The 10,699-nt window shown below is 50.6% G+C and overlaps 1 protein-coding gene across 7 annotated transcripts in view; it reads right to left on the bottom strand.

Moving 5' to 3' along the window:
• Positions 1-495: 495 nt before the first annotated feature.
• The window catches only part of XPC (XPC complex subunit, DNA damage recognition and repair factor), a 33,668-nt gene continuing 23,464 nt past the window's right edge, over positions 496-10,699 (bottom strand). For all 7 annotated transcript variants that reach the window (XM_025375345.1, XM_025375351.1, XM_025375347.1 and 4 more), the window contains 6 exons: positions 7,899-7,980; positions 4,161-4,295; positions 3,909-4,078; positions 3,272-3,365; positions 2,645-2,734; positions 496-1,517 (listed from right to left, as the gene is read on the bottom strand). In XM_025375345.1, coding sequence (XP_025231130.1) covers positions 1,299-1,517; positions 2,645-2,734; positions 3,272-3,365; positions 3,909-4,078; positions 4,161-4,295; positions 7,899-7,980 — 790 coding nt within the window. In that variant the 3' untranslated portion in view covers positions 496-1,298. The remainder of the gene's footprint in view (positions 1,518-2,644; positions 2,735-3,271; positions 3,366-3,908; positions 4,079-4,160; positions 4,296-7,898; positions 7,981-10,699) is intronic.

Below are 10,699 nucleotides of genomic sequence, written 5' to 3'. Positions count from 1 at the left end.
TAGTTTCCATAGCAACCCCAGTCTGTTTCTCAACAAGAGGTTCCAGCCAGCCTCTTGCCACATATGAGTCATAACCCAAGTGTTTTGTTTGTTTCCCTTGGATAAAAGTGACTCAGATTTTTAATGGCTCCTCTTAAGATCTCTTCACTAAACACAGAAAAATTCCATATGTAATGAATTCCCAGCCTACATGAAAACAAAATAGAATCTTTCATGCTATCTCAACGTATGAACAAACTGCTCTGTTACCTGGGTGTTCTTACTGATGTAAATCTGAAAGAAGGTGGGCACAGGCAGTGGTGTGTGGGTGCCTGCAGTCCTGGGGAGCTGGGACTGTTTCCCGAACAATGCCTTTCCACCACACACAGTGGTTGTGAGGGCCAGCTGAGGTAAAGCCCTCAGGAGGGCCACTCAAGCCCAGGAGTCCAGCCTGGGCAACACAGTAAGACCCCATCTTAAAAAAAAAAAATCTGAAAGAAAATATAGAGCCAAATCTTTAGATAAACGCTTTTATTTTTTTCTCAAAATGTTATAAAAGTTATTTCTCCTTAGTACAGATAGCTTTATATTTTATCTAGTAATGAATAGAATCTAGTTTAACACTGATCTATTGTACTAACATTTCCTTAATTTTCAATTCGTATTTTTCCTTTTCTTTCCTGATTTTAGCTCTTTTGTAGGCTTCTGCCACCGCAAATGTTACTTGGAAAACTAGATCCCAGTAATTCCATAATCTGAGATGACCTGTATTTCTCTGCTCTCTCCCTTACTACAAAGAGGCAGCAAGGGCAGCATTAGTAAGCCTGACTCAGGGGAAGGTAAGCGGCCTGCAGATAAAGGGTCCTAGGTCCACAACCGAGGTGAGTGAACTTGTCGGACAGATGAAGACTAACTGGAAGAAAGGATCAGCACGTTCATGGATGCACCACCATCCAGAAATCTCCCAGTGGCTTCCATACAAAAACTGATATTTCCAAAGATGGAAAAAACAGGTCTAGGAGGAAGGACAGTATCTCCCGCCAAAGTGTTCTGTAGCTCAAAGAGTGAGTGGGCTTTGGTAGCAAAAAGCTTTGAAGGCTTCACCCTGGGTGGATCTGACAAGGGCTGGGGCCAGGCGGGACCTGCAGCACCTCCTCAGCTTGGTCTCCTCTCCCCTGGCCCTGCCTCGTGCATGCTGCCTCAGTTTGCCTTCTCAGTGAGAAGCCCCCACCACCGGGGGCTGGGCATGCCTGGGGCAGGTGTGGGGCCTGTAGCGGGGCAGCAGCAAGTGGTGGGCGCCTCCGTAGTGGGTGCTCAGCTCACAGCTTCTCAAATGGGAACAGGTGGGAAGCTGCTGCCTTCTTTTCCCTTTTGGTCTTCCTGGGCCCACTCTTCAGCTTCTGCTTTTCTTCATCTTCTCGGTTTTGAGGCCAGGAGGCAGCCAGTATCCTGGCTGCTTCTGCTTGAGAGCTGGTCCCCTCCTCTTCATCAGAAGAGAGTCCACCTCCTGCATCTGTGTGGGGAGCTGCTGCCTCACTCTGGTCAGGTGGCAGTGGTGGGAGGACACAGGCCAGGGTCAGTAACCAGATACCAGGAAGCTCCATGAAGAGGCAGCAAGTTCCCAGCCTGCCCTAAACTCTGTAACTCTGGGAGGACGAGGGCATGGGACGGGGCAGGAAGAGAGCCCAGACTCTTCTTACTGAGCCTTCCCTAGCCTGGGGTGCATCCAAGCAGACACCAGAGCACCTGCTATGAGCTGAGTGCTGGGGAACACAAGGATGATGGCCGGGCAGGAAGCTGCCCTCTAGGAGCACAATGCTGCATCTGGGGATGCCTGTGATCCGTGCTTTGCATTTGCTATCTCATTTCTGGACGAAAGCACATGATGTTTTGAACGGGCCAGATGCACAGTTCAGCCCTCGGAGCCCTAAGATCTGAGGCGGCACTCTGCCAGCTGGGAAGGCTGGGGAGGGTTTGGATGGAGAAGGTGGCAAGGAGCTAGTCAGAACATAAAGCCAGATGAAGGGCTTTTTGTCCACCAGAGGGACTGGAATGAGGAGCGTGACAAAAAATGTTTAAAGGCAAACAGGCAGCACAGAGGGCTGGAGAGAGGGAACAAAACATGCCAGAGCAGTTTCTGCTGTGTCTGACACAGCACTGACTATACCATGTAACTGGGCCTCGGGTCCGTCTGCCTCAGGGAGGGGCCCCCTTGAGGGCTGCATGTCAAATTCACACCTGTATCCAAGCCTGGCCTGGGACATGGCAGGTGCTGTGAGAGGTACTGAGCAGGCCACTGCAGGCCTGCAGGATGGTCACAGGCACTGGGAACACTGGAAGGCGGAAGGGTGCCCCAAATGCAGGACACTTGGCTCTCCCTATGTGTTCAGCACCAAATCAGACCCATGGCAACGCTCATGCGGACAGTAGAAACAGGGACACTGGGACAGGGCTTGGGGCAGAAGAGCCAGCTGAGGCCTCACTCCAGGGACACCTCTCCCAACAAGGTAAAAACAAGGGGACTTGGAGACAGAGGACGGAGGTGTCCTAACACAAAGCTATCCCTGACGTGATGCTGGGGCAGAATCTGGGCCAGGCCTTTCTGAGCTGCATCTCCAGGAAACTGACCCTGGGTTTGTCTTCTCTGCAAAGAACCTGCACTGACCTTGGGCCCGTAGCGACGCTTCAGCCTCTCCCTGATGAGCAGACCTTTGGCCAGCAGCTTCCAGTTCCCTAGAGCCCGCTTCTCCCTTTTCTGCAGGCAAAAATGAAGTGGGAGAAAAGTCTTAAGCACTGACATTTTCAGGAAAAATATTAAGATGGAAACTGTGAACATAAAGACAGATAGATATATACACGATTTTAAGTTAAGATATAGCCTCTCCTTAACCAAGTCTCACTTCCAAAAAATTGATCTGATTTACCAAGTGATGTACTATACCTGAAAGCCACAAAAACAGAAAACTTTTTAATCATTACTGACTCCAAAATCTTTAGTAGGTGAGGTCTTCCAGAACCTGGACACAGGCGATTCAAGACAGAGGCAGGTGTGGGCAGCAGGGGCAGTAGATCCCAGAGCCCGGACCCAGGCTCCTCAGGGACAGTGACAGTGAGTCTGCGGGGTGGGCAGGAGCCTGCTGTATTCAGTGCTCGCTCCCTCCGGTGCCTGTCATGATGTCAGAGAGGGTTGGGAAGGGCCTGGGAACACGGACGCGGCCTGGGGAGGGAAGAAGCCACTCGCTGAGTGTCGCTTCCTGCTTCTGCTGTCCCTCAGTCCTGCCTACGTGCTTACCTCCTTCTCCTTCTTTTCAATGATTGCCTGCTCATTTTCCCAGGCAGTCAGGAGCACGTCTCTGAATTCCTCACAGACGATGTATCCGTCAGTCCTGTGGGGACACAACGCGATGTCAACCCTTGAGCCTGCTGCCTGCTCTGCCTCTCCTCCCTCCCTGGTTTGCAGAAGACAGTGGGCCACATCTGAGCACCAAGGGTCCTGAAGGATGTCCCGGGTCAGCCAGTGTCCCACACCCTCCGTGCAGAAGGCAGGCCTGTGGAAAATCCTCCCCAGATTCTGCCTAAGAAAACTGGGGTGAAAGCCCCTATCCAGCCTTGCCCATCAGAGAACAGAGCTCACTAACCAGCTGCCCAGGAAGGACACTGACTGTTTTTTGCTCACTAGCCTGTGAGTCCCTGAACCTGGGAAGAATGTTTTAATTCAGCATTAGGATGCCAGTTTCATTGGCTCTGTTCCCTCTGGAGGCAAGCCAGAATTGGTAAAGCACTGACTTTGCAAATCCAGTGTAACATCCTGAAAACTGGAGCCACCAGGCCTCCGCTCCCAGTAGCCCCATGCCAGCTTTCCATCCCCATCTCTGGAGCCACCCCTCCCCATCCCTCTGTTTAGCCTCCATCGAAGGCCCCTCACGCACACGGGATGGGAGTAGCCGCCATGGAAATCAAAGCCAGTGATGGCCTGGACACAGTCGATGTCCAGCTTGCGGGCCACGCGGTGTAGATTGGGCAGGTTCAGCTGGACACAGCCAATAGGCATCATGCTGGGCAGGAAGAGGTACACATTCCCAAACTCGTTCCGGGGCACCTGTGGCGGGTAAGCACGTCAGGATTTGGCCAGCAGGGGAACAAGGTAGCCTGGTCCTGACCCCTTTTGATGCTGCCCTTACCTTCCCGTCCACGGCCACGGGGGGCTGATACTCCTCTGTCTGCCAGTAGCCAAACAGGCCCAGGTCATTTTCCTCCCGCAGCTGGGGCTCAGCAAGTCGGGCTTTCCGAGCACGGTTGGAAAAGCCTTTCACCATCTGCACCAGAGGACACGGCCACAGTTGACAACAAAGGTGACCAGTTCCTTGGCACCAGGCCCGGCACCATGCTCAGTGCTGCATGCCTGGTACCCAGTGAACCCTCACAACACGCCTACCAGCTGGGGTGCTTTTTCTCCCTTTTTTTTTTTTTGAGATGGAGTCTTACTCTGTCACCCAGGCTGGAGTACAGTGGTGCAATCTTGGCTCGCTGCAACCTCTGCCTCCTGGGTTCAAGCAATTCTCCTGCCTCAGCCTCCCAAGTAGCTGGGTGTCTGCCGCCACGCCCGGTTAATTTTTGTATTTTTAGTAGAGACGGGGTTTCACTATGTTTGCCAGGCTGGTCTTGAACTCCTGACCTCAGGTGATCCACCCGCCTCAACCTCCCAAAGGGCTGGGATTACAGGCGTGAGCCACTGTGTCCAGCTGCTCCCCTTTTCTTACTACAAGCACTAGCTAACATTTATAGAGCGTTCTCTGTCCCAGGCACTATTCTCAGTGCTTCCCCCGCCGCCACTCCTGAGATGGAGACTCACTCTGTTGCCCAGGCTGGAATGCACTGGCGTGATCTCACTTCACTGCAACCTCCACCTCCCGGATTCAAGTGATTCTCATGCCTGTCTCCTGAGTAGCTGGGACTACAAGCACTTGCCACCATGCCCAGCTAATTTTTATATTTTTGGTAGAGATGGGGTGTCACCATGTTGACCCGGCTGGTCTCAAACTTCTGACCTCAAATGATCCACCTGCCTTGGCCTCCCAAAGTGCTGGAATTACAGCATGAAACACTGCGCCCAGCCTATCTTCAGTGCTTTATATGTCATTAACTTATTTAATTTTTTCAACAAACCCACAAGCTAGGTCTTAGGAGCCGATGGCTGGTAAGTGACAAGAACCAGGATTTACAATTTAGGTAACTGGCCATCAGAAGAGCCTATGTCTCAACATATAACCTATGTCTGCTCACATGCCCTGGAAAGCACTGACAGTTCGGGACCCCCAGTGTGCTCCCCAACAGCGTGCAGTGGCCAAGGCCAAGATCTTCCCTGGGGAGTGACGTGGTGAGAGGGGTGCAGGACCGGCAAGGACAGAGTCACGTAACTCTTAGAGGAGGCAGGCATGGGCATGCAGCTGAGGGCTGGCCCCTGGGCCTGGACGTACAGACTTCCTCTAGTGCAGGGGCCCACAAGCTTGTTCTGTAAAGGGTCATGTGTGGCCTCCATCACATATTCTTTATTCTTCTTCTTCTTCTTCTTATTATTATTATTATTATTTTGAGACGGAGTCTCGCTCTGTCGCCCAGGCCGGAGTGCAGTGGCGCAATCTGAGCTCACTGGAAGCTCCGCCTCCTGGGTTCATGCCATTCTCCTGCCCCAGCCTCCCGAGTAGCTGGGACTACAGGCGCCCGCCACCACGCCTGGCTAATTTTTTGTATTTTTAGTAGAGACAGGGTTTCACTGTGTTAGCCAGGATGGTCTCGATCTCCTGACCTTGTGATCCACCCGCCTCGGCCTCCCAAAGTGCTGGGATTACAGGTGTGAGCCACCGTGCCCGGCCTATTCTTCTCATTCTTATAACCCTTTAAAAATGTGAAAAACCATTCCCCAGGTTGGGGGTGGCCTGTGAGCTCTCATGTCCGTTCCTGCCACTGTCTCTGGGCGCACCCTCTCTGTCACCGCTTCAGGGACTGAGGGACTCTGAGTTCCGACAACCATCCCTTTCTGAGAAGCCATTCACCCAGCACTGTTCAGTAAACTTCCACTGGGATCTCTTGGAGACCAGGCCATGACCCAGTCATGAAGGAGGGACAGAGCGGGGACAGTCTTTTCTCTTAGGAGCTCAGGCTCCTGCAGGGGAAGAGACACAGCTACAACTCAGCGTGAAGAGTACAGGGTGGAACGGGAGCTCAGAGGCAAGCCCTTGCCCAGCCCTGAGGACAGTGGAGGCAAAAAGGTTGCTCAGAACAGGTCCTGCCTGAGCAGAGGCTTAAAGGGGCAAGGAGTTGCCCAAGAGAACAGGGCTAGACCCCAAAGGACACAGAGGTGGGAGAACACTGGGACCTGGGGCCTCTGAAGTCCTTTGGAATGCAGAGGCAGTAAGCACCAGAACATCACTTTGCACCATGGGGAGGGTGCGGGACTCGGACTAAAGGCGCTGGCCAGGGTGGGGCAAGGACGGCTGGAACGCACAGAAAGAGCCTAGTGACTGACAGGGGAATGGATTCAGGCTGGAATGGAGGCTGTGGCTGTTGCCCAAACAAAAGATACTGAGGCAGGAGTTGGGGTGGTGGGGATCAGAACAAGAGGTAAATTTGAGAGATTTGGGATTATTCCAGAACTGTGCTACCATGACAGCCACCAGTCACATGTGGCCACTGCACACCTGAAATGTGGCTGGTCTGAACTGAGGTACAGAAAGTCAAAACACAAAGGATTAGAGAGACTTGGGAACAAAATGGATTTAGAAAGTCAAAAACACAAAGGATTAAAGAGACTTAGGAACAAAATGGATTTAAGTATCTCAACACTTTAAAATATTTCTTACTGCTGAAATAGTATTTTAGATATATCTGGATATATTTTAATGTTAAAATTCCAACTGTTTTTGGTTTTTAACGTAGCTACTAAAAAATTTAAATGTGTGGCTCATGTTACATTTCAACTGGACAGTGCTATGCTGGTTCCAGCATGAAAGACAGGTGAGATGGTGCAGAGAAAATCCTCAGCAGCCCTGCAGGCCCGGGCAAGGGGCATCACACACTCCAGCCTGTTGCTGGCAGTGACTGCGACCAGCACCTACAGCCCTTCCCACTAAGCGGAGGCCCCTCCACTCCCCACCCAGCTTCCCGGAGTCTTGCAACCCCCAAGGACTCCTGGGGTCTGATGAGAAGTAAATGGTCTCTGTGATCGGCCACTTTACTCTGCTGGTCATACTGAGCTGTGTGTCCTGTGAATAGTCTCTGTGGGACCTCGCTCGGTTCGTGTTCCTCAAGAGCAACCAGTCTAACAATACCGCAGCACAGTGTGAAAGGAGCACTGGCTTCAAGGCAGACCCTGGGATTCTCACCTGGGCTCTGCTCTGCCATTTTTCTAACTGTGGGGACTTGGACAAGTCACTTGCCCTGAGCTTCAGTTTTCTCATCTGTAAAATGGGCATCATAATGCCAATTCCTATGGCTTTTGAGGCAACAGAGAACACACACATGCAAAATGCTCAGAGAACTGCCAAACAGAAGGATAATCTGACTGGAGAACGTGCTGCTATAAAGCAGGGCTTTGACCTCCCAGGACCATCCAGTAACTCAATTCCAACCTGTAGAACCTTTGAACTCACATAAGGAGTCTGAGGCCTACTATTTGGCCTAGATTTCTTTTCTGTTTTGGAAGATCAATTTCTTACAAATGTCTTATTAATAAGACAATTTAAAGATATGTTTCTCTCCTCCTTGAATCCTGCTCAAACCGAGAAAGTGAGACATTTCTGATCAGGATCCTGGGCAGGACACTGGGAGGCTCCTCCTCATCACTTCTCTGCCCCCAGTTCTCCCACTCAGCTACAGTCCTGCGTCACCACTCCCCGCTGGGACCCTCCAGCTCCAGTTACCTTGTAGGGTACTTCTCCAAGCCTCACCACTCTTGCTTTCTTCAGCCACGTGTCCCTGGAATGCAGAGTGTGCACACAATCCCTGCGGAACCAACACAGGACACAAAGGCAAACTCAGAGGGGCCCTGCAGGCTCCTTCCTCAGGTTCTGCCACCCTGAAGCAGGCCAGGTTCCTAGGGGGCCCAAAGGAGCTGTGCTAGCCAAACAGCCTTGAATGTGGACTGCCTGTCTTTTGGGGGATGTGTCCACTTACAAACCCTAATCTGCATGGAGTTACTCTGCAGCCTTCGTGCCTTGCCTCCACCACTCCTCCCCTTTATAGGTTTTCCTCTCCTCTGGTGTCCAAAGCCTGTGAGAGCTCCAGCTACAGCCTATCAGGATGGGGTAAAGGCCACTGTGTGCAGGCAGTTACTCACGTTTACTACCACCACCAAGTACCTGCTGAGGCTCTGATCTGCTATTAACACCATGTGGGGGGAAGTGTCCAGAGGAGAGGACAGTGAACCCAAAGGAAGGCTGCAGAGAAACCAACTATAATAAGCTAATAAGCTATCACAGAATCAAGACACATGCACATGGAACAGTCAAATGATCCCTGCAGGCAAAGATCCTCTGGCTTCACTCTTCCTCCAGAGCTAAGAGCTCACCAAAGCCGTGCAAGTCTACTTTCCAGTGAGGCTCAACCCCTCCCTTGCCAAGCCATCTTTAATAGGGCACGCCCATCTAGTTAGTTTGCACCCCTTCACTCTGTCCAGGGAGCGGCTCCAATGAGCAAGGGCACCCCATTTCCTCCTAGTGCAGGTTCAGGCCCTTACCCACAAGGGAATCTGAGGCTGAATTTCAGCACAGCACAATGGATGGAGGTTGAATCTTACCTGTGCCACTTCCTGGCTGGGCCATCTGGACAAGTCACTTTACCTTCCTGAGCCTCAGTACAGACAGTGCCCAATGTCCAATGGTTTGATTCAAGATTTTTCAACTTTATGATAATGCAAAAGCAATATACACTCGGGAGAAACTGTACCTCAAGTACCCATACAACTATTCCATTTTCAGTATTCAATAAATTACATGGATATTCAGTACTTCATTATAGGCTTTGTGTTAGATAACTGTACCCAACTGGAGGCTAATGTGTTCTCAGCACGTTTAAGGGAGGCTCAGCTAAGCTATGACCCATGCTACATACAACAGGAGTAAACCTTGAGGACTTTATGCTAAGTGAAATAAGCCAGTCACAAAATGACCATAAATACCGTATGATTCCACCTACATGAGGTCCAGTTAGGGCAGGTTAGGTATATTAAATGCATTCTCAACTTAGGATATCCTATTTTCAGCTTCCAACGGGTTTATGGAGATCCAACCTCATCCTAAGTCAAGGAGCACCTGTGTCCTCGCCTATCAACTAGGGACAGTGAGCTTGTCCTTTCTACCACACATGGTTGCTGGGAGGACCGGACATTTCCTGAGTGCCAGAGCAGCGCTTCTGCCAGTAGCATCAACCTGCCAGAGCTCAAAGCTCCACTCATGCTCCCACTGCGGGGGGGGGAACATCTTTGACTGCCCAGAGGAGTGATTATGTAATGGTGTGGTCTTCAGACAGGAGCGGGTAAAAAAGGGGTCTTAGGGGTTGACAGGCAGCATCTGGACATCTTCCTAAGGAAAACAGCAGGGAAGTGGTCACAGTCCTCTTGGAATAAATGTGAACTTCTAACCTTTTCACACTCATTAAAATGGCTATTACCAAAACACAGAAAGTAACAAGTGTCAGTGAGGATGTGGAGAAAGTGGAGACCTTGTGGACTATTGGTGAAAATGTAAAATGGGTGCAGCTGCTGTGGAAATGGTAAGGTGGTTCCTAAAAAAATGATGGGAATTACTATCTGGCCTAGTAATTGCACTGGGTATATACAAAAACAAAAACAAAAACAAAAACAAAAAAAAAACCTGAAAGCAGAATCTTCAAAAGTCATCTGCACACCCATGTTCCCAGCAGCATAATTCACAACAGCCAAAAGGTGGAGACAAGCCAAGTGCCCACTGATGGATGAAGGCACAAGCAAAATGTGGTCTGCCTACACAATGGAGTTTCAGCCTAAAATTTAAGGAAGGAAATTCTGACCCATGCTACATACAATATGGATGAACCCTGAGGACATTATGCTAAGTGAAATAAGCCAGTCACAATATGACTATAAATACCGCATGATTCCACCTACATGGGTCCCTATAGTAGGCACACTCAGAGACAGAAAGGAGAATGGTGGGTGCAGGGCTGGAGAAGGGGAATGGGGAGTTTTTGATGGGGACGGAGTTTTGGTTTGGGAAGAGGAAAAGAAATCTGGAGATGGATGGTGGTGATGGCTGGATGACAGTGTGAATGTGCTTAATGCTGTAGGCTGTACACTTAAAAAGGTTGAGATGGTAAATTTTATGTTACATATATTTTGCCACAATTAAAAAAAATCAATAAATATGCACCTCTAATGCTTCCTTCTATCACTGACATGGTGCCCCTGGACGACGCCAGCACTCTCTTCCCAACAGTCTTTCTCCCAACTACTATACATACCCACAAGAGGAAGCCTCTATCAGGGCAGCCCAGGCCCCCTGCTGCCTTTGACTGCTGGGTGCTAAAGTCCCAGAACAACAAAGCCCTGCCCCTGCCCAGGGCGGCGTGCCCCCGACATCAAACAAAAAGCTCCAAGACAGGGCAGAGCCCTGAAGAGAGGGTCCAGTATGACTCCCACAGGGGGCTGACAAGCAGGAAGTCATCCCCAGTGGGAGGACTCAAATCA

Source organism: Theropithecus gelada, chromosome 2 (genome assembly GCF_003255815.1).
Source record: "Theropithecus gelada isolate Dixy chromosome 2, Tgel_1.0, whole genome shotgun sequence".
Classification (NCBI taxonomy): Eukaryota; Metazoa; Chordata; class Mammalia; order Primates; family Cercopithecidae; genus Theropithecus; species Theropithecus gelada.
Note: the sequence above shows the minus strand (reverse complement) of the source record. Positions and strands in the feature narration are given on the sequence as shown.